Source organism: Solea senegalensis, linkage group LG5 (genome assembly GCF_019176455.1).
Source record: "Solea senegalensis isolate Sse05_10M linkage group LG5, IFAPA_SoseM_1, whole genome shotgun sequence".
Lineage (NCBI taxonomy): Eukaryota > Metazoa > Chordata > Actinopteri > Pleuronectiformes > Soleidae > Solea > Solea senegalensis.
Genome location: NC_058025.1, coordinates 10,883,872 through 10,908,328, shown reverse-complemented (window position 1 = coordinate 10,908,328; position 24,457 = coordinate 10,883,872). Strand labels below are relative to the sequence as shown.

Sequence of the window (24,457 nt, the reverse complement as noted above, 5' to 3'; positions counted from 1 at the left end):
AGGCATCTACAGTTGCCAAAAAATCAGCACGTGTCTCCTGAGCTTCATAATCTGGTCAAATCATGAGCAGCCTTCATTCAGAGATACATTCAGATGTAAACATACGTACATTTACATATACGTGTAGGTCTGAAGATCTTTTTATTCTGCTTCCCTCTGTTACACGTTCTTGTACATCCACCCACTGCTATATCAATCTCAAAGGGTTTATTTGTCAATGTCAGTGCTTTTTATACTTTGCACTATTTTATACTACATTTTTCTCCAACTGTTGGGATTCTTTCAGGCTGTTGCACCTTTATTTTTAAGTGTCCCGCTCCAACATAGTCTGTTTATAAACTGCACATTGCATCTTAGCCCGGCAGAGACAGGAAGGGAGAGAATACAAGGCAGACAAAGGAGGATTTGGATAGATGCAAAGGCATGTGAGAAACCCTCACAGTTCTGGGAGGGAAGGAAGTGCTGGGCAGAAGTGTACTGATAAGAAAGAGGAGTAAAGGGGGATCGTGATTATGGGGATGAGTGGAGAGAGACTTAGCCCAGGAGAGTATAGAGGAGATGAGTATGAGCAGTATGAAATATGGAACAGAGCTGCCAATTGCAGCTGTAGCCCTACAGTAAATCTACGAGGAACTTCTACAACTTTACACTATGATGTTGATCCATACATATACATATTTACCTGTAATAGCTTTATTTTTGAGTGTTTACAATAGATGCGGCATTGTGGCGGTTGTTTTCTTACTCAAATATGCACTTTGAAACATCTCCCCCTATTATCAGCTATAAAAGAAGCCTGGTATTTATCAGGCCTGTGTTCAAGCCAAGCGGAAAGATAGTCAGCAGTGAACATACTGTTCCACGCAAATGCTCCAGACAAGGATCTCTAGTGCAGTTAAAGACACACACACACACAGTCCCCTCTGTCACTGTATATTTTACTTCTTTGATGAACGATTACTTTGACAGGACCATTCATCTTACATAATGAGACAGCTTGATTGATATCATTTGTTGTAAGAATGATGATTTATAGCTGTTATTGTGTCCAACTTACTAAATGCCCTCCATTACAGCAGAGAACACAAAGACAAGAGATGGCAGTTTCTTTCCACATCGACACTTGGCATATGTATGAAGTATAGAAAAATATAATTTAACGTCTATGAAGTCAATACCCTCCTCTGGTTTATTTGGTGATGCCACCAGGGGGCTCACACTCACACGTTCAGTGTTTGGGTTTATGACCAAATATCAACTCAACTCTCATCCATCCAACTTCTACCGCTTTATCCTGCACATGAGGGTCATGGGAGGGTTGCTGTTCCAATCTCGCCATCACAGGCCCCCAACTCTCATGTTTAAATGATGATATTTTACAGTGAATCACTACAGAGTGGGGTGTAATTCCTGTTTTGGTTATGTAGCAAGATTACAAATTTAACCATTGACTATATATATATATAAATGGAAGTCGTCTTGCCAAACAAACAGTAAGCTCACAGACCTAGTAGACGACGCCAGCTGTCAATCACACTGGTGTGTCCAGTGTGTGCCACGTTTCCTTTATTCTTTTAAATGGGAACGTTCATTACCGCTACTGTTACTGCTTTATCGTCCATGCGAGGATCATGAGGAACTTCATCTCTGAAAACGGAACCCAGTTTTCTGGCTGTTTAAAAACAAAAAAACCCAGCACAGACTATACAACACCCGCATTGTCCATGTGTGGTTTGAGTTGTTTTGACAGGACTGTTGTCCGTCTGTTGTCTACTCTATAGGCAGCTGCTGCAGGGATGAGACTGAGGCAGAGACAAAACACACACCTTCTCTTCCAACAAGCTTTGGGTGGCTTTGCACAACAAACACACACACACACACACACACACGTGCAGATACAACACAGTGCACAGGCTTGTAGCCATCATTTATCATTTTTATAACTAGGCCTTATCTCACACTATCTGCCTCTGACTTGTCTGTGAGCTTGTTTGAATTGTTGTCTGACATTGTTTAGGCTTCCTGCAATTTATTTAATTCCTATGAGACCCTTGGCTTTCGCTTCATTTCACAAGGTCCAGAGCATCTCTCTGTCTCTGGGGAGGAACAACATCACTGTGTTTGTTAGTTCTCACAGGAATCATCGTCAGACCCCCAAACCTCAAAGGTCATCACTTATTCACCCCATGATTTCCCAGACCTTACAAACACACCAAACTCTCCAATGCTATCTCTTTTTTTCCAACCCCTTCTTTTTTCCTCTCACTGGCCCTCATCTACTTTCTGCGCCCCACTCGAGCATCGTCCTCATGCCCCAGCTGTGTGAATGGAAGTTAAATAACATGTTTTCCTTATCTCAGGAGACATGTTATTCTTATAGTTTTGCGTGTACAATTTCTTTTTTTTAACGTTTGTATTGTTACACTTACTGTAATTGTTGACCTCTGAACCTGTTGCTGCTGTAACAAGTGAATTTGGGATCACTAAAGTCAAATGTAATCTAATCTAATGTAAAATGAGTTATTTGTCCTCCTACATGGTATAATATGTGTTTGTATTCTGCTATTGCCTTTGTCAAAATCCACCACTAATTAAGGCAAAGAGAACATGACATTTAAAATGTAACTGATGCAGTTTGGTATAATTTACTGAGTTTTCTGCCTTCAAATCTAACTACAGTACCTTTCTGTCTGCCAGCATGTCCACGCGCTATCATAATACAATCAGAATTCTTAACTTTGAGTGTGCAGAATCAAAGAGTCAATCATTGAATCTGCACTTCAAGTCCATGAAATGTGCCAGATTCAGCTGTACAGGCTTGTTTTAATCTTCAGTTCAGTCAATTCAACAAGCAGGATGATGGTAGAGCAACAACAACTAGTGTGACCACTAGATGGCTGCAGAGAGCACATGGTGCTGGAGGAGAGACTTTCACTACAAAGACAGGTGTATGTCTCCCCCTTGTGATGCAATCTAAAAAATGAGAGTGAAACGTTCCATGTAAAAACTACATAGGTAAAAATGTGTGAAATCAACAGGTGAGTTTAAATTGCCTTGTCATCCCAGACACTGCTTCTGTCAAACCCTATAATGTTACTGATACATAAAAATAAAAACGTGTTTGCTTTATTCTTTCTATTATAAACTGTAAGCCAGTGTTCTATCGTCGATATAAAATTGATCAAATCTTTTTTTTTACAATCAAGGGTCAACATGGGCCTCTTGGTCCTCAGGGTCCACAGGGACCTCCGGGGAGATCAGGTGATCCAGGCATCCAAGGACCAAAGGGGCACAAAGGTGACAGTGGCCAGGGCGGCACCATAGGCCCAAAAGGAAATGTGGTAAAATATCCTTCTCTTTTTCTTTGTTAATTCATTTGCAAATACTTAAGTGTCATCTCTTTGTTTAAAATGATGATCTTTGTTGCTCCACAGGGGCAGACCGGCGTTCCTGGGTTTTCTGGAAATGATGGCATACCTGTAGGTCCACCCATTTTTCTGGATAAAAGGATGAGAAACTCGCTGTTGAAGTATTGATTCTTTTTGTGGTTTGTTGTGACTGTTTTGATTTGATGTTTGTCCTGCAGGGACACCCAGGTCAAGCTGGTCCCAGGGGGAAACCAGGAGCTGACGGCTGTAATGGCACAAATGGAGAACCAGGTTTTTCCGGGCAACCCGGTTATTATGGCACACCTGGTTTCCCTGTAAGTTTTATTCCAAACCTGCCTGGACACATAAAATACATAGTGTTTCAATAGTGTTTCTGTACTTTTGTATCCTCTTAGGGACAGCATGGCAGGAAGGGAGAGAAGGGAGACACTCTGGAGCTAAGTGTGTACATGGAGCGTTTCAGGGTGAGGAGCATGAGTTCTGAAGAACACCTGCCTTCATGAAATCATAACATATATGCCTCTGTGATGTTATTAATGTCACAAATCATTTAAAAATCCTTCCACAGGGAGATCCAGGCACACCAGGGATGCATGGAATATTTGTAAGCCAAATTCAGTTCCATCTGAAACTTTACTTTGTCTGATACATTATGTGATCTTTCCAATTCATGCACTTTAATTTGATTTTTTCAGGGCCCTTCAGGAAACCCAGGCTGGCCAGGCAGCAGAGGCATTCAAGGACCTAAGGTGTGTGGGTTTGTAAGAGAGTGCAGAGTACAGTTTATATAATCAATTATGATATGAAGTGCTTATTTGGATCTTGTTTTCTGTCTTCTGAAAGGGTCCCCCGGGGCCTCCAGGGCCACGTGGAGCTAAGGTAAGGCAACAACAATAGATATAATGTAGTATAACTCAAATCTGGAAATGCAATCTTGTACTGTAATAAACATTTGTTTGTTTGTTTTCTGGGAAGGGCACGATGACCAAAGTGTATAAAGGAAACAAGGGAGAACAAGTGAGTGGCCATGATCATGACAATCACTATGTTAACATCTCCATATTCACTGATTACATGAAAAATCATGACTTTCCAGTTCATGAATCACATGACATGACAGTTTTAGATGTTGGACCTGATACATGTACTTGTGTTTACTAAAACAGCAATTTCACTCCAGTTCTGACATTACTAGTTTTACTTGATAACTTTTATTTGCAACTGAATAATTTGATAAAAAAAAAAAAATATCTCAGTCTCACCCTGAGCCAGCTGATTTCTGTTGCACTTCCTACTTTCACCACAGGGAGACATCGGACCACCGGGGCTGCCAGGAAACTCTACTCATCCTCATACTCTGCCTCCCTATGGTCCCCAGGTCTGTGCATCAGCATCCTGTGCTCATCTTTATTCATTGGCCTCTAATTTAGTAGTTATAGGGAGAAATGACGCAAACACTGATGTACTGTTCAAATATTTTTGTAGGGACCTACTGGAGAGAAAGGCCCGAAAGGAGAAAAAGGAGAGGTATGTCAGCATTCGTCGGCATTTGTAGATATTTCCATGGTGCTTGTGCACGTACATACAGGATATCGAACACAGTATTCACACTGAAGCATGTCACTGACCTTTTCTTTGGATTGGTTCATTTCAGGAGGAAAACAGGGGGGAAACTGGTATCATGGGATTCCCTGGTTTGCGGGTAACGCAGTTAAACTTCTCCACATTTAAGCAAAACTCCATCCTTTATCCTTTTGTTATGTTCATTTAACACTGTTGTTCAATGCTGTTATAGGGCGAATCTGGTGCAGATGGGAGCCCTGGACCAAGGGTATGTTTATGTAAAAATGGTATCATTATTGTATTTTAAAAATTCACATTAAATGTGCTCGTATAACACAGTGACATCAATACTGTGCAGGGGGAGCCTGGTGACAGAGGAGTAACAGGCAGACATGGACCTAAGGTGAGAATGTAGTCAGTTTTAATTCATTGTGATTTACACAAATATGTGTGAACAAAAACACTGGCGCGATCACACTAAAAAACAACTAACATAGCCTCTTAAACACTAGTAAAAAAAACGGAACATTATTCCACTCTCATGTTAGCAATGATGTTGTTCCACATATAATATATTCAGAGTTCTAGGGGAGATGTGTGTATTCAGTAATGCACAAGATAACGACAATATTTCAATTTAAATGTATTGTAATTGAAGGTTTCCTTCAGTATATAAACTTCACTTAGCTCCATACAGTTTAGAATAAATACATTTTTGTGATGCTACATGGGGCTAAATGAAGAAAACTTTATTTTCCCACATTTCATGCAAGTCATTTTTCATTTGTATGTTATTTTGAATTGACATATTTAACTGACGTTTAAGTGGGAAGAGAGACTGATGGCACGTTTGTGTTCCAGGGAGTCAGAGGAGACCCAGGAGATGTGATTTCATCTGGATCGTTATTGCCCTGGTCTTCAACAGGTAGATTGATAAACACTTGTGAAAAAGTCACATCATTAGTCAACAGGAAGCTACTCATCTCAAATAATCACAGTGTTTAAGACAACAGAATCAGAAGAGAGGAAATAAAGTTCACATGAACTCACATAAACCCAGTGAAGCTAAGGAATAGTAGAATGTCTTGTCAGCTGACAGCATGCAGGTTCACAGTGGTGAACTGGTTGAAATTGAAATAATTAATGTCTGAATGATTGATTTTCGCTTTCATATTGGTGTGGAAACTAAATTGGTTGTAAACAATGATAGCAAAACATTTAAGACACTGGGGGTTAAAGCAGCAGGGACTAAAGAATGGATTAAAGCGGTTGACGTTACTTGTTGCACACATGCTAAGAAATGTTTTTGTCATTTGATTTGATAAGGTCCGCCTGGTCCGCCTGGTCCTCCTGGTGAGCAGGGTCCAGATGGAGAGAGGGGCCCGATAGGAGATCAAGGCCCCCTCGGACCCCCCGGGCGTCCTGCTTCTGATACACAACAACATGGTAGTGAAGAAAGTTTCTTGCACTCTGTTAATTCACAGACTCACACTCATTTTAGACAATACATGAACATGTGAAGTATCATGGGTAAGTAACACGTAAGTTTGGACATCATATCACCAAACCGGGTCATATGGACTGAGGGTCCATGGATTATGTGCTGTCTGTCTTTAGAATCTTAGCATGAACATAAAAAAGGAACAAAAGGGTTTCTCCAGGACAGACAGATAATAAAAAGCAGAACTTCAAGAGACAAAGATAAATAAACGTGAAGAATCATAATGACAGAGTAAAATGGGCAACATTCAGCATTATAAAACACAAAAAAACAAATACCTTTGTATGACAAAAGCCAAGAAGCCATTTATTAACTGAAGTATAATACAAGATTTGTTTTATTTTGTTTACAGACAGCCACCACTTATTGTTTTATTTTAATGTTAAACTATATTTAAATATACTTCTAAGCCTAACACAAACCTTTTGGCCACTGGTCTGTCAGAACTAAACTCATCACTTAACAGTGTCGTTCATATGCTGATGTGGTTTTATATTATTTCACTTTGAGTTTATAGAAGGAATATGAATATTAATGATTGTATGTATGAATGTGTGCTGGTTTATTGTGCATTCATAAGGGTCAAGAATGTAATATTCCTTTGTGTCTCTCTTAGTGTTTGACTACTTTGGGCCTTTTGGTGTCAGTGGTGAGAAAGGAGATAAAGGCCAAAAAGGGGACGCAGGGCTTCCTGCTGTCACTGCAGGACCCCCGGGTGCCAATGGGCGCCCAGGGGCCAGGGGCCCTCCAGGGCCTAAAGGATCATGTATGTTGTTTTAATATTTTAATAATTATTATTTGCCTTTTTTAGATGTGTTTGTTCTAAAACTGTATTGCTCTTTGTCCCAAGGGGCTGAGTTCTTCAAAGGGTCTGCGGGTGGTAGAGGAAGGCCGGGAAATGCTGGCTTTAAAGGACCAAAAGGTGCTGTGCCCTTACTGAACCATTAACTTTAACCCTTACAACACAGAGCATTTAGGCTGCTTTTTCCCATTACTGTGTTAAAACTTATCGCGCAGAGGTGACAACAATGTGGTTCTTTTCATTTTCACTAACTATACTATACTTAAAATGTATTGAACTCGTGAAAATTGGAAACAGTTCAAGGTTAGCTGAGTCATTTTTTTATTTTGTGACTTGTGACACAATTATCGTTACTATCGTTTTTGTGTTGTTTTTTAAATATGTGATATAAAATGAATCATAACTTTCCCTCAGCAACACATAAGAAAAAATGCATTTTGTAAAGCCTGAAGATGTGACCTATAAACACACACACACACACACACACACCAGCAGTTAGCCACCAGAGGGCGACTCCACTAGTTGCAAACTGACCTGACCGTCATGCACTAATGCACCATATTGTGTCCTTTCTTGTGCGCCTGTAGGTGAACATGGAGTGTGTGAGTGCAGCATTGCAAACGCTCCAGTTGGACTACCTGGCCCTGTCGGGGAGCGTGGTGATGCTGGAATGACTGGAGAGTTTGGTCAGGAGGGTGATGGTGGAGACCCTGGTCTCCAAGGAGATGATGGGTTCCCTGTAAGAAAAATCAAGAGAATCCTTTGGGGTTTTTTTCTTTACAAAAATCATATATCATATTAATATCTTTTACGTGTTTTCTGTTAGGGCTCTCGTGGACTCATTGGGGAACCAGGCCCAAAAGGCAGAAAAGGGGACACAGCAGTGGCCACACAGAAAGGTGCAATAGAAAAGTTATTTAATCTCATTTTAGAGGGCAATTCTCAATGTGTGTTCACATATACATGTTTGCTGATTCATGATCTGCACAGGATACCATGGAGATCGAGGAGATCCTGGACTAGACGGTGAGCCAGGAACACCAGGTGCTCCAGGCCTGAGCGGTGTGCCTGGTTTCCCTGGGAACCGAGGTTTTTCAGTGAGTCCTTCAGTCATGTCCATACTGACATTCTCTAAATCCTCCCTTCCTCACCACTCTTTGCAAATAGTGGATGCATTAATGGTTTAATAATGATTGCGCTGGTTCATATCTACAGGGAGAAGGTCCCAGGGGAGAGCCTGGAGACAAAGGTTTCCCAGGTCTACCCGGTCGACCCGGTGCAGCCGGGCTGAGGGGAGAACCAGGTGCAGTACTTGGGGCTCTAAAAGGCCAACGTGGTTTACCCGGTGATGACGGTCTTGCAGGCTTTCCAGGAATTCCAGGAACACCTGGCAGCCCAGGTGAGAGGCATGTTTTCTTATCTATTTCACATTTGGAGCCTTGTCGTATTACATGATTTCATTTAACCATGCCTCTCTAAACAAATGCCCACTTTTGTAAAATAATACAAAGCAATGAAACGGGAATGAATGAGAAAACGAGGAAGCATGACATATATATATATATTATTATTAACTTTTCTTTCTTCGCCTCTTGTTGTCTCCCTGATGCAGAGGTTGCATCCTTCAAACCAGCCGCAGCAGAGCTTGTTTGAGATAATGCTTGTGCTTTTGAATAACTCTGTTTCCGAATGCCTCTCTCTTCCATACGCTCTCAATTGCAACTGAAAGGTGACTGTAGACCGACAGGAGATGGAGGACAGGTGGATGTAACAGGTAGCTGGTATCATAACATTTTCACCTTATTGCTTATTTTGTAACAGCTCTTTTATAACAACTTTGCCTTTGGTTTATTTGATTGTGTGCATGATCATGTTTTTAAATGTATATGATTTACCCTGAATTTTAGTGTTTTGACGTCATGAAATACAAGCTAATGGTAGTTACATGCGCCAAAAAAATAACCCATACTGAGTAGTAGACAGAAATCACCAAATAGTTTATTTTCCCATCCACGATGTTGCCCTAAAGACTGGGTTTCTCTTATTAGGTTCTTGCGGTGCAAATCCAGGGCCCCCCGGGCCACCTGGACCTCCAGGACCAGATGGGTTACCAGGTTTTCCAGGTAATAGGTCAACAGGTTATTGCTTTGTATGGCTTGCAGGTTTATAGCTTTGAGTCATTTTGTTGCCATTTGTATATTCTTGGAACCAACAGGACTCATAGGTCAAAAGGGACCACCGGGTCTAGATGGAGCAGATGGAGAGAAAGGAGAAACAGGAGATCCAGGCGTAGGTGGCCTTCCTGGGCCTCCAGGTAGGAAATGACAAGAAAACAGAGATAGTCGAGTAGATAAACTCAAATCAGATATGTCCTTAGTCCTAGTCATTTCATCTATTAACCTTTATTGTTTTCTAACAAAGGTTTTGCTGGTCCTCGGGGAGACCTGGGAGTTCCTGGCAAGAAAGGTTTGAATGGAAACCCTGGTTTGCCTGGTGTTCCCGGGCGGCATGGGAACCAAGGTGAGAAGGGTCAGCACGGTGAGATCTTTGGAGCATCACCAGGAGCCCCCGGTGACCAAGGGCTGCCTGGGCTTCTGGGAAATAAAGGTGAAACCGGGGATGAAGGAGATCCCGGTTATCCAGGTGAGCTATGAATAGTCACTTATGTTCTGACCTAAAGCTTGAATAGACAATTTTCTGGTTTAAACTTGTTATGATGGTGTTGAAATGATTTGCTCAGTGTATTAGCCATATGAAAACAACACCTTCCACATTTATATTGATCCTCTATAAGCCTTGCTTTGACTGCGTTATTCTTTTGCCCACTGGGGAGTTATTTTTCGGAAAGACTACAATACGAAGAAATTGTGTTATCTCACATTGACAACATTCACCCTATATCTGCCCTGAGAGTGTTTTTGTTATAATACAGCACAACCCCAGCTCTGAGGAAAACACAAAAGTTGTCTGTTGCCCCATTTACTGATGATTTCATTAACCTTTTCTTCTTTTCTGTTGTTTCATGTTTTTTGTTCCTTGATTTAAACCAGGAATGGCAGGCATGCCTGGTATGATTGGTCACAAAGGAGAGCATGGCCCTCATGGCCTACAGGGAGAGGAAGGAAGGCCTGGGCCAGTTGGCAAGTATGGCTATCCTGGTGACCCTGGACAATCAGGTCCACCTGGGCCTTATGGTGCTGTTGGACAGCCAGGTTAGACAAACACACACACAACACACCACCGTCCCTAAATATTGTTCTTCACGTATGACATGCTTGTTCCTTGTGGAATATCATCCTGCTCACCAGGTTTCACTGGAGAAAGGGGAACCGAGGGGGAACCAGGCCCTCCAGGTCCTTTTGGATTAAAAGGGACCCCTGGACCATACGGTAATGACGGCGTTGCTGGAGAGTATGGCTCACCAGGTGACCCAGGATTGCCAGGTATAGATGGACAACCAGGAGTGCCGGGAATGAAAGGTTTGTTCCTCAGATTCTTCAAATTGATAAGCTGTTCTGTACTCACAGTGTAAAAAATTAGGGGTAAGTAAGTTGTGTAAGTAATTCATGTGGGTTTTGGGCAGAAGTTCGTTATTCCAATGTTCTCTGTCTTACCTAGGCTACAAAGGCTCCCCTGGCATGTCAGGTTTTGAGGGGAACAGAGGTGTTCATGGGTTGAAGGGCGTCAGTGGACAAAAGGGAGAACCTGGCGTGCAGGGACAATTTGGCCCAAAAGGAGTGATTGGGAAAAAGGGAAAACAAGGTGAGATTGTTTTTTTTTAATCAAAATCATCAGTCCATTGTGTTTAAGTGAGGCCTTGGCATAAACACTTAAAATGACCATCTCCTTCTGCCATCCAGGTGAGCGTGGTGTGACTGGACGACCTGGTGACAAACCTCATATCCCTGCCCAGATAGTGGTTGAAATGAAGGGTCTCAAGGGAGATCGTGGAGACCCAGGAAAGCATGGTTTCACTGGACCTAGAGGTGTGACGCTTCACTGATATCCTGATCTGAACTCCCTCTAAGCCTCCCTGGCATCACAAGCCTGACTTCAACCCTTCCTTTCTCTTTCTTATGCTAGGTTTGAAGGGTTTCCCTGGTGTGCCTGGGTGGGAAGGAGGCCATGGTTTGCCTGGAGAGCCCAGCAATGACAAAGGACAGCATGGAGATCCAGGTGCTCAGGGACTCCCAGGTCTAAAAGGAATGCCAGGCCCAACAGGGAATCGAGGAATAAGCGGTTTTCAAGGAATGGATGGCAGCAAGGTGAAAACAATTGTAGAAACAGAGACAGCGAGAGTCCAGTATTAGCTTATCTGCACTGGCCACAGATAATTATTATAATTCAATTTAAAATCCTCCCCCTCACACACAAAACACTTATGACCAGGCTCCATCATACATCATGTATCATAATGTAATGTAATGTAACATCAAAGAACTAGTTTTCCTTGTCATCCCAACAAATCACTTTGGTCCTTACTTGTGGTTACCAGAGTCTATATGAGTAGAATGTGAGGCAGAGCCTTCAGTTACCAGACTTAAAACCTTCCTTTTTGATGAAGCTTTTGGTTATAGCTGACTCAGGGAAAATTCTAAGAAGAAAGTTAGCATTGCAATCAATAGACGTCAGAACAGGAATCGCGTATTCATGATGGAAAATGAAGGATTCATTGTTTTTGAACACATGCTAGGGGCTAAAGATCAGAATATCTCATGGTATGCCCTCTGATTTCACCACTCTGCAATGTCATCACAACTTCTCAGGCATTTATATTAAACAAATGCATGTCCTTTAATTGCTCATTAATTACTTTTCAGGGAATTAAAGGAAGCCGTGGGGCCTACGGTGCATCAGGAGACAAAGGAAAAAAGGGGGTCAAAGGTACATTCTTGTTAAGTTACTCCAGACCACTTGAGATTTAGATGCCAATTTTAAAACCAGTGTGTTAATACATTTTGGAATACTTTTATAGGTGATCAAGGCCCTCGTATAGACCTTCCAGGAGCTACAGGATTGAGAGGAGAGGATGGTTTCCAAGGAGAACCCGGTACTTGCTCATAAATACAACATACATACATGCATATTCTTGATCAGAACCAGTTTACGGTCTCATTTTGGGCTGATGTGAATGACTTAATACTCCTACAGGTCAAAGAGGATTAACAGGAAATACTGGGGACAGGGGCACAACTGGATTTGATGGCATTGAAGGGAAAAGGGGAGAACCGGGTGATCCAGGAATAGCAGGTTTCTCAGGTAAGAGAGACTTCTCACCTCAAGTTCAATTTAAGTATGTTAATTAGATGTTGTGCATTGTACCCGAATAACATAATAACATTTTGTTTTTCTGTAGGCTCAGATGGGCAGAGGGGAACTCCTGGGAACCAAGGTCCAAAAGGCTTTCCTGGAGTTCCTGGAAAAGATGGAAGCCCAGGCTTTCCTGGTTTCCCAGGAAACAAGGGTAAACAAATCTGACCACTGTGCCTACTTTTTTGTTCCCTCTTTAAATGTTTGTAATCCACCATATTCCACCATTCAATCTCTATCCATGTGTGCAGGTTTCCCTGGCTTGCAGGGTCTTTATGGGTTACATGGATTGAAAGGACAAAAGGGTATCCCAGGAAATCCAGGTATTTAACCACATCACTAAAAAATAGTGGTGATAAACAATCCTTTCTAAAATAGACCAGTTATGTTTTATATAGCTTTTTATTTACAAGTTAAAGGTCCCAGAAGCATATTTTTATAAATAGTTTCTTACTATGTGTACACAATTTTGGTTTTAAGACTTCCCTTGACAGTTAGTCAAATATACTCATACCAAACGTGGAGTCTGGAGGTAAGGGATAAGCTGAATTTGTGAGTCATAAACACAACACAACAAGCTATGTTATAATGTAGATAAACACTTCAACAGCAGCAAGTAAACTTCTATAAAAAGCGTAAAAACCTGCGGCATGTGTCTGATTTTTTTTTTCTGGCCATATCTTCAAAAGGTCTGGATATCATTGGACCAGCTGGGGAGCCAGGAGCCAAAGGAGAGAGAGGAGAGAGCGGTGACCCCAACAGCCAACCAGGTTTTCCAGGCACAGCGGGTTTGAAAGGCTTCCAAGGACCTCAAGGTTAGCCGGTACTCTGCTACATTCACAAGGCCCTGTTAGACTGGAGGCCCTCAGTCTTCTGAGAGAATCAATCAATATGCTGCAGCGTAACGTAACCATTTTGAGACGTGGAACAATCACATGTTTCATTTCAGGTGACCACGGTCTTCCTGGACCACCAGGATTCCGTGGCCCCGTTGGACCAGATGGGACCGCAGGTAGACCAGGACTTAGAGGTGACCTGGGATTTCCAGGAGCTAAAGGATTACAAGGTGAAAAAAATGATCTAGAAACAGTGAAAAAGGTCACTTTGTTTTTTGTTGTTGTTGATGTTTACATGAAAAAATGCTGATGGAGGAGGTTATACTTTTGATTATTGTATTACTCTGATTTAAAGTGTTAATTGTCTATTTATGCTAAAGCCAGAGAACAAGTATTGTTTATTTTGATAGATTTATGAGCTAAATCTCTGTAATTTACACTGTGCATCAAATAATTAAGTAAGTATAAGGGCCACAGAGAGTTTTAATGTTGAGTTTTTTAATATTTATTAACCCATAATTTGTTTCTCAGGTTTCCCTGGACCCAGAGGACTTCCTGGTGTGGGTGCTCCCCCCGGAGAAAAGGGTGTTGGTGGTTTTAATGGGTTTCCTGGAATCCCTGGTAGGAAAGGATTCAAAGGAGATCAAGGTTCATTGGGATACAAGGGACCCCATGGTGTCTCTGGGAAAAAAGGTATGAACGTAAAATGAAATATTTTCAGTGATAAGCCTTAACCACAACCTTTGGTTACATTACCATGATGTCATTCCATTGGATGCATGATATATTTTTCTGGCAGCTCAGTCTTTTTGTAGTTCATATGTGTTCATCCTTTGGGTTGAGTTATCATTATTAGTATTAGTATTATCATTATTATTATTATTATTTCTATTATTAATAATACTAATAATAGTAATAGTAATAATAATAATAATGATGATGATGATAATAATAATAATAATAATAATAATTATTATTATTATTATTATTATAAGGATAACAACAATAATAGTTTTCAAGGTCATCAGTTCATCCAGTATTTTAGTTGAACTTTTTCTTTTCATCTTAATCTTTCCTTGTCTTAATGTAATATTTTTTTTACATGTAGCACCTTTAAGGGTAGTAATAATAATAGAAAACATGCTAATAAAACCTTAATGTCAGTGAAACATAATACATTACACAATACTAGTATTGTATAATAATATAATACAATAATCTAAAAAAAATAAAAATAACTGGCAATAAAATTATATTTTATAAACTAATAATTATAAAGTAAATTATAAACCAAAACAAATTGAAGTTTGAGGTCCTAAAGATGATACACGAGCAGTTGTTTGTTGCTTATTAACTTGATGAACTGCTACATTGTCACTGTTGATATGCTATTGTTTTACAGGGGTGAAAGGAGAGCAAGGACTGATGGGAGTTCCTGGTATAAATGGTGTGAAGGGTGAAAGAGGCCCAGTCGGTACAAAAGGAAACACTGGAGCAACAGGTTAATTGTGCACTAATGTACCCACAGCCCAGTTGAAATCACACATGTGCCCTTTTATCTAGGTCATAACATAACCCATCTCTGCTGCAGGTTTTCGTGGAGTTCCAGGTTCCCAGGGTCCTCCTTCAATTCCCATCAGTATTCCAGGAGAGAGAGGCCCTCCAGGACCACAGGGTATCCGTGGACCCGGGGGGGTCGGAGGGGAACCAGGGCCGCATGGTCCTCCTGGTGATCCAGGTTAGTCATTCTAATCAAACATTTGTTGCTGAGCATCCGTGAAATAAAAGTCCTGTCCGTCTACATCAATGTAAACATGTTACTGTACAGGTTTCATAGGACCTTTTGGGCCAAAGGGCATGCCGGGTATTGGCGGCACACCGGGAACACCTGGATTCCGTGGAGACGCTGGACATATTGGCCACCCCGGTCTACAGGGCATGGAAGGTATGTCTGACACTGTGAGGCAGTTTAAGATTAGGTTGATGAACCTGGATGAAAGGATTTAAAGTAGGTGAAGAACTGAACAGGGAACCAGCTACCAATAGGTTTTTGATTTGGTTTGTCATTTATTGTGTGAGTTGTTTACGTTAACAAACCAGTAGTCTTTTTGGCTGTCATAACTCAGAAGTTTAAGAATTTAAAGGAAATCTTCAGGAGTAATAGGAGTTTCATTAAAAACTTCCTCTTTGAAAACATTTCTATGTGTCAGATTGTCAGATTTGGTTTGAAAGACAATTGTGTGATAATCCCCCATATAGGTCTGTGTTACTGTGTAATTAGGTTAAAATCCTGTTTGGTCTGTTATTGTATATATCATCAGCCTAAAAGTTGCATTTGCCAAAGAATTTAAGTATTTTTAGATGTATGTATATATAGTGTGTCCATATCCATCATAAAACATAAAGTGCAAAACCATATACAGATTTTCGACTTTTAGATGACTTTGCAAAGCACAGCTCTGACTTCACATTGTTCAATAGGTCACCGTGGCAACCCTGGGATCCCTGGGTTACCTGGTATGCCTGGCCGCAGTGTCAGTGTTGGGTACCTACTGGTGAAACACAGTCAGTCCGATCATAAGCCCATGTGTCCTGTGGGAATGTCTAAACTCTGGGACGGCTACAGCTTGCTGTACTTCGAAGGCCAGGAAAAGGCTCACAACCAGGATCTCGGTAAGTGGGGACAAACAAATTGTTTCCAACAAACTACTGTTTCAAAATGATTTTTGGTCCATCTGTCTGTCTACTGTGTAGACTCTCGGCATGTGCCAGCGTGAGGTTTGCGGTAGTACAGTCCTGTCAGAATGCATTATTTTTTTTTATAATTCAGCATTAAACATGGTGAGTCAGTGAACCAGAAGACATACCACAGGGTTCAGTAGATTTTGATGACAGTTCATTTGCAGGCACGTTGAGTAACCAGTGTTCCCGCTGAAAGCATTTCACATTTCAAGCAGAGCCGATATAATTATTGCATGCCTGCCAGCCAGTTTCTGTTTGATTTTTACATTGTCTCAATACTTGCTCCAGGTGTAGGAGCCTCTATAATACAAAACTATATGTTTTGAAAGAAGAGTAAACACATTCTTCCTATAACAAATAAAAAAAGAATACATTTGGGGGTTTTGCTGCTTGGTCTGCTGTGAGTAGTTCTTCAGTGTAGTGTACTGCTGTGTAGTATCTTCAGTTTAACTCTTGACCAATGTGAGCAAACCTCAGGTAAAGGTGACTGGATAATCAACGTTGCCTTATCATTCCACCAAGTATTCTTTCTCTCCTTGTGCAACAGTTTTTCAGCATTTGCTGTTATTCCAGTTGTAAATGTGGCCGCTTGTCCTTGTCAGGTTTGGCTGGCTCTTGCCTCCCCAAGTTCAGCACCATGCCCTTCCTGTACTGCAACCCTGGAGACCTGTGTTACTACGCCAGCAGAAATGATAAGTCCTACTGGTTGTCAACAACTGCGCCTCTTCCTATGATGCCCGTGGAGGAGGGAGAGATTAAACCATACATCAGCCGCTGCTCAGTGTGCGAGGCTCCATCAGTTGCCATTGCTGTCCACAGCCAGGACATCACGATCCCACAGTGTCCTGTGGGCTGGCGCAGCCTGTGGATTGGCTACTCCTTCATCATGGTGAGTACTGATTTCATTTCAGGAGCCAAAGGTGCTTAGTGCAACAGTTGCAACAAACAGGGAGTCTCCGCTCAACCCTCCCTTTCTTAAGCAGAGAACTTACAAAGGCCGTTTGCGTACCAGACAGGATATAAACACTCACTATTCTCTCCACTCTTCCAATCGCTGCCGTTTTCTCGTTCTTCTCTATGTGTTTTATGTTTATGTTTGTGAGCGGAAGCATTCATCTTTGTAGCATTGTAGGTTTCCACTTCAAAATATAAAATGCATGCTCCCTGGCTGGTGTGTCCTTGTCTGATATACATTTAAAAAGCTTCTAAGACGAATACAGACATACTTATGGGTACAGCATTCCATTTTAGCTAATAAACCTAACTGAATGTTACACAATGGACCATTTGTTCCTACGAAGGACATCATTTCCCAGAACATCTGACTTTTGTGCAGTGGCAGTGGGTCAGTGTACAGCTCCCATGTTTATTGGAATTAAGAACAATGTTTTTAGACAACAAAGGTCTGTGAGAAAGGAATCAGTCCTTGACTGCGCAGAAAAATACTTTGTGAGAAGGATCTGTTTATTGTTGGTTTGTTTTCTCACTCGTGTGAACAGCATACATCAGCAGGAAGCGAAGGTGGAGGGCAGTCCCTGTCGTCGCCTGGCTCCTGCCTGGAGGACTTCCGCACAGCGCCGTTCATTGAGTGCAACGGAGCCAAGGGGACATGCCACTACTTCGCTAACAAGAACAGCTTCTGGCTAACCTCCATCGATCAGTCATTCCATGCTAAACCAGCAGCAGAGACACTCAAAGGGGGCCAGCTCCTGTCACGTATCAGCCGCTGCCAGGTCTGCATGAAGAATTTATGAAAGACTCTACTGACAGAAAGACAGCTTGACAGTGGTTGAGTGGTCGAGTGTTTTCTCTCTCTAAGGCGATCTGAAATACTGACTTAGGTCACTGTAAATTGAGATTAAACCCCAAGCCATGGAGCCCTGATATGCAATAACCATGTGAATCCTTGAGCTTTGAATAAAATGTCCCGCTGTAGATAGATCAAGAGAGGCCCCATAATGAAGCTAACAGCATTATGGGAAAGGTATGTGTATGTTAAATGTGGATTGGTGCTTATTGTTTTAACTTATTACCTCAGCTACTTTGACACAGATCGGTGACCGTCTACTACAGCTGAACCAAAGATGCTTGTGTTTATGCACTGCTTCAGTTTATTTACGTGTTTTTAATGTTTAGGTTATACAGCACACCATAAAGCCACTAACCCTGCCTCTCATCCACTTGAAGAGTGTGTCATTAGAGGTCTTGAACAATAGTTTGTTGATAGTATTGACAGAATTATCCTGCTTTTATCCCATGGCTCTTGCAAAGCATCATATGTTCCATGAAGTCAAACGCAACAAAAACTTTCCATACAGACACATTTCACTGTTTTTTTTTTTTTGTGCCTCATAAATAAACCGCAATCATGTCGAGTCCAGTAACTCAGGGAGTGGAATAAACCTGGATATTACACAAGACCTTAGCCTTGAACAGTGTAAAAGGAAGCTTCAGTATGAGAATCACACACAAACACAATGAATACCAGGCTACTATATAGGACTGTATTCCTTTTTTTCCCTCAAGACTCAATTCATATAGAATAAAAGGGGAGAATAAACAATATTCTGTCAACAAGGTCATCACAGATGTATGGGGTCAATTCAAGTTACCTGTCCTCCATTGTACTGATGCATGGAATTCAAGTAAATGACGGTGCAAGTGTTTCCTTCAATTGGATTTATTTTTATTTTTTTATTTACTTAATCTTTATTTAACTATGGGAAAAAAACACTGAGATTAAAAATCTATTTTTCAAGTGTGTCACAGTTACAAACAAACGAAGCACAAGGTTACAGACAAACCGTCAGCAGCTATACATACTACACAAAACTACAACTATATGCCTGCAGTGGCATCTGAAAGGTCGAGTAACCGAGTAACACCGAGCGGAAGTTTCCATTTTTTTGACATTTTTTTTTTTTATTTCTTAAATATGTTTACATTCAGGTTTTAACACAAAATCTGGTGTCCGTGTACAAGTACAGTGTTTTTTTTCCTCAATAACTTTAAATTGTTAATACACCATTTTAACATAACATGCAGTACATTTTGAAAGTATTGAAAGTTAAAATGGGCAAAGCATCATTTTCTGGCCGTTTTATGGTTAAAATAAGCACAAAAAGGGTTAAGGACACACACCCAGAGCTGACTGTTTATGAGCTGCACCAAATAGTGGTCTGAGCTAATAATAGAAATTTTGGAGAGTCGACCACTGCAGAAGCATCAGCGTCAGAATGTGAAACGCACACTCCAGCTGGTTCATCCTTTTGGCTGCAGCGGAAACAAGGAAAGTGACCTCTGTAACGCAAGGCCTTTGCCTGCTACATATAAAGTATATAGAGTGAATACAAAAGGCCTATACATGAAAACTAAACTATATATTTTTTTTATTTTAAACCAATTATACACTTACACAAACATAATTATAGGCAGTATATCGAATTTTGCCAATAATCCCTCCTGAATAATACACACTGGACCTATAAACTGGCCAATTTTAAAGTCAAAATGAAGCCAACTCCATGGCCTCAGTGTGAATTCAAGTGGGGTGAAATCATTCAGTCATCACTTTTCCCTTCATCAAATTTATTCCCCCTCTCTCTCGCTCTCCGCGAGAACTGTGATTAATTACTAACCCTGCAGTCTTTGCCATTTCGCACCCCGACGTCCAATATCTTCCTTCCCTCCCACTCGTTAAACATTACTATCCTTGGCTTTTTCAGACTTCCTGCTTCTTTTCACTTCGCGACACGATTACTTATTTTTCCTGGAGTGCAAAACATTTCAGGAAGCAAAATCTTTACAGCAGAGAGTCATTACTCTCTCTCTCTCTCTCTCTCCTTCCTCTCCACCTACAGTACTGTCCTACCTGTTCTCCTCTGGGGGGGGGTGAGGAAAATGCTGTGTGCATGGATAATTCTGGAACATAGCAAAGCGATATTTCATCCCCACGCGCGCACAATGGACACACAAAACATGCCCGCTCAGCAAAGCAGTGCCTATATTCATTAGCCACTGAGAAAGCTGTGTTCAGATGAATCAAAGCAAAGTGCTTACATGTAAGCTTGTCGTTACGGAGTAAAATATAGCGCGTTCCTTGTTACAGTTGGTGCGGAGCCAAGCGAGAGAGGGGGGAAAATACTTCCATGTGCTTTACTGTACTCAGAGTGTAGTTTTATATGAATCACACAGAATAGAAGTTAACCGGAGAGTACAGCGAGTAGTTTGGGGCATGCGTCCGTGTGCTTTGCGTGTTTTTCCCTGGGCGCAGTACACAGTGAATTACATCATGTCTACAGCAGGAGAACAGGCAACCCAATCCTTTCTATACCGCATGCTAAATCCCCTTATTCACAGCATCCTGGATTACAATGTCCTCCTGTGTTTGTGTTTGTGTGTGTGTGTGTGCGTGCGCGCATGAGGCGTAGACGTAAGCCTGAGAGGTAAAAAGTTACAGCGGTGATTATAGTAATTATGGTTTCAGGTTTTTGCATATTCCTTCAGATGGACCATTAGATTACCAGGCAGTTTGGCACAGAGAGGGAGGGAGGGAGAGAGAGAGAGAGAAAGAGAGAGGGAGGGGAAAAGAAAAGAGTTACTGTTGGGGTGAGGGAGGGAGGAGTTGGATTGAGGGCACAAGGAAGAGTGAAAGAGAGGGAGAAACTGGCAGAAAGGATGTAAAGGGACAAATAGAGGGAAAGAGATTAACAAAGGAGGAGAGAAAGTAGTGGTGAAAGATACAAAGAAGAGAAAGACTAATCCTACAGGCAGCTTCCCAGTGCTGCTCACTCTGCTTGCTCCTCCTCCTCCTCCTCCTCCTCCTCACTCCCTCCTCCCTCCTCCCTCCTCCTCCTCCTCCTCCTCCTCCTCCTCCTCCTCCTCCTCCCTCCTCCTCCTCCTCCTCCTCCTCCTCCTCTCTCCTCCTCTCTCCACAGTAGAGTTGCATGGGCTTTTACAGTGTGGCTTTGTTTGCTATCAAAAAAGGAGTATGAAAGTCAAGTTCTCCAAAGAAAAACCTTTCATTACTTTTCTTCTTCTCCTCCTCCTCTGCCACTTCACTCTTTCACAATTATTAAGTCTGCCTGTTTCGGCTCCTACTGTGTCTTCTCCTCCTCTTCGTGCCATCTTTCAAAAGCAGCACAATGGATATAACAAGCTTTACATCAAAACAAAACAAAAAGGAACGGGGGTCCCAGACCCGTGGACACGACGCGTCTTCTTTCCTCAATGGCAGCTTAATTACATATTCATGGCGACACAAATAAGACTTTGTAGCTCCAACACACAAACACGCCACTCAGCCGCAAAACACCCAGCACCCATCTGCCGGGCGTGTGTCTGCCCTGGAGGAATTGTCTGGAACACAATGCGTGCGCGGACTGTCTTTATATTTATGTTTGTTAAAGGAGCGACACCTTTACAACGCTGTGGCTCATAAGTTTCAGATAAATCTCCGCTGGCGTGAATCCAGACAAAACGCCAGTGACGGACACGTGGGGCAGGACGGCGGCGGAAGTTGGTTTCTGCCAGACAGACGGTGGGAAAACAAAAAAACTAAACAAAAAACGGTGTCACCGTTAATCGCTCGTCTCCAGTAAGCGCAGTGTGCCGCTCGTTGTTTTTGAAGCAAATAAACCAGCGCCAGCTATTTACTGGAGGTTTTACGGTGTCAAATAAAAAGAATATACGGACCATGAAAAGTCTAAGCTGCCAACTGTGGATAGAGGCAAGGCCTTAAAACAAAGAAATTCACGGTGAGAACAGCTGGCGCGGTGCGGAGCTCCTTTTCTCTACCTGTCGCCTTTTTCTTCGTTACTTCTATTTAAGTACCATCTAACTGCACTGGACCCACACACAAGTGTGTGTGTGTGTGTGTGTGTGTGTGTGTGTAGGCAAAATCCCTCCCCTTCCCTTCCCTCCCTCTCTGACTGACTGATGAGTTTCTGTGACCACACACACAATGTCCTGCTGCTTGTGAGCGCCATTCAGAAGGGCAACAATATGTCCACTGTTTGAGTCACACTCTAATTAAACAGCGTAAATCTAGCTAGAGAAAGGGACGGAGGAGGAGAAAAGATGAACAGAGCGCACGAGGTGGGACGGAGAGAGAGAGAGAGAGAAGGGGACGGAAGCAGGGCAGAGAGATGATGGACATCAGAAATCAGACATTTTCTATCTAAAGTTGTTGATTCCATGCTAAATCACATCAATTAAAGCTTTTTCTAAAATGATTCACTACCACTCGTTCTGTCAAGATGCCCAGGCGGTCGCGGCCCACACAAATATAAATCATAACACTCTGATCGACAGTCTGCCAATAGGATCAAACACGTTCATTTATTTATTATTATTTTTTTCCTCATAAACAGGCAGAAACTATCATTTGAACTCTTCTACATTTTCAAAGCAAAACTTTTGCAAATGACTCATTAGCACTTATTTGCAGCCCGTCTGCAAAACTGGAGACATCGCTTATTTGTTTGCTTTTGACTTCACAGGGCCCGTGTGCAGTACCTTCACGACCCATCAGTGGGCCGCACGCCACAATTTGGGAAACACTGCCCTGTAGTGGACTCAAAAGACAATGGAAAGAGAGTGCATGTGAATCCTAGATGATAACAAGGAAACATTTTTTAAGCAGATCATCATTTCTGCAGTGCACAGCTGGATGAGACCAGTGGGAACGATAGAGTCTGCCATTGATTGGGAACAAACCGCTACCTCTCAGAACACCCACCCCAGAGACGCACACACTCACAACTTACTAAAACAAAAAATGAGACCTTGGGCATGAAAAATTCATAAATCCAGATCTTTACATGAAACTCGAGAGGGAATTAGGCCCGACAGCGGGGGGAGACGCTGGGAATCACTCACTCACAACACTTACAGCTTTACTTTTCCCAAGCTCAAGCAACGCGGATGTTCACGTCAAAGCAGAGGCGAACATGCAAAGTGAGCCACACACACACACACACACACACACACACACAGGGTGCATTCTTCGTCTGTGGCGTTTCCCCCCTGTGGAGAGCGAACGTGGTAAACGGTGCGAGTGGTGTGACGCTGTGTTTGTCGAAAACACACTCATACAAAAAGCTGAATTTTCTCCGCACAAAGCCGAAAAAGGGTTAGCATTTAGGTAAATGCCGAGCTGTTTTTGCAAAACATATATGAACTACACAGAGTGGCATAAACAAGCTCCAGCACATATGAAACTTCAGAGCGTGTCTATGAAATGTGACGACGAAGAAACAAACTGTTGCCTCTTTAGCACAAAAACTAGCAGATAACCCTGGGATTTTCAAACCCAGATGAAGCAGCCACACACAAAAAAGATGATTAATACCATTTTTACTGCCAATAGTTGATCTTCTACCCCCCCCCACGTGTGTGAAATATGATTTCACAGATGCAACACAAACAAAATGAGTCGTGGGGAAGCAAAAAAGGACATCGTCATAGCGCTCGGTGATAACGTTGTAGCAGTTACTAGTTTGCATCTTTTCCCAATCGGCGCTGAAGCTGATGTAATTGGTGGAAAAGGGCACAAAACAGAGTGTTAAAGACTGTCCAAGCACACGTGCACGTTTCAGTGCGCTCGCACACACAGAGCGGAGCATTGTTTGATCACAGAAATATCTTGCTGTGTGTGTGTCTGTCAGTCGGCTTGTCAAGTTTTAGAGGAGCGATGAAAGCTGGTACAAACCACCCAGAGAGATTTTTTTTTTTCCCTCATCCATTCATCCTTTCTCTCCGTTTCTCTGATGCAGAAACAGCATCAAGTTTGCCACATCAAACCCGCTCGGCCAATCACACTGTCCTGGTGTGAGTAGCACAGCTAATCAAAAATTATTCCCAATAATTCCCAGCTGTCCCTCGACATGCACTGAACCCCGCGTGGTTGCAGTGCACCGTGGGACAAGGATCGGAGAATAAAAGGGGGGAGACAGCGTGAATGCTCTGGTAATATCATAACGCCAAGTGTGTGCGTACAGTACACACACACACACACACACACACACACACACACACGAAATGAGACACCGTGTGTTCTCGCTCGAGCCAAGTTCACGCGCACATGTACAAAGTCGCACACATGTACAACTCCCAGCAGCAGCAGCACCTTCGGGTACATCTTCACACCTCTGCACCAGCAGGTTGACAAATAAACACCTACACACCAGCCCTCTCCTGTACGGACAAGCGAGCTCTAACACAGACGCACGTACACTCACGCGGTTCCCACTAAGGCTGTCAAGGTATAAACTCTATCAAAAAGAACAATAGAAGAGTGTAAATATACAGAAAA

At 42.2% G+C, this 24,457-nt stretch overlaps 1 protein-coding gene across 1 annotated transcript; it reads left to right on the top strand.

Annotated features, from left to right (window-relative positions):
* The first annotated feature begins 3,021 nt into the window (after positions 1-3,021).
* On the top strand, positions 3,022-18,319 carry LOC122769433 (collagen alpha-2(IV) chain-like). Its single transcript, XM_044025954.1, has 45 exons — positions 3,022-3,038; positions 3,122-3,341; positions 3,435-3,479; positions 3,587-3,703; positions 3,785-3,853; positions 3,958-3,993; positions 4,085-4,138; positions 4,233-4,268; positions 4,365-4,406; positions 4,696-4,767; positions 4,875-4,916; positions 5,044-5,091; positions 5,185-5,220; positions 5,311-5,355; positions 5,814-5,877; positions 6,279-6,398; positions 7,070-7,219; positions 7,304-7,375; positions 7,843-7,994; positions 8,082-8,154; positions 8,246-8,352; positions 8,471-8,654; positions 8,985-9,029; positions 9,304-9,378; positions 9,471-9,569; positions 9,677-9,898; positions 10,306-10,467; positions 10,564-10,734; positions 10,874-11,017; positions 11,116-11,241; positions 11,339-11,520; positions 12,076-12,139; positions 12,231-12,305; positions 12,407-12,514; positions 12,612-12,719; positions 12,817-12,888; positions 13,255-13,380; positions 13,515-13,631; positions 13,933-14,094; positions 14,804-14,902; positions 14,993-15,139; positions 15,230-15,346; positions 15,883-16,074; positions 16,746-17,032; positions 17,643-18,319. The coding sequence occupies exons 1-45, from the start codon at positions 3,022-3,024 to the stop codon at positions 17,895-17,897; spliced, it is 4,956 nt and encodes a 1,651-aa protein (XP_043881889.1). The 3' UTR covers positions 17,898-18,319.
* The last annotated feature ends 6,138 nt before the right edge of the window (positions 18,320-24,457 follow it).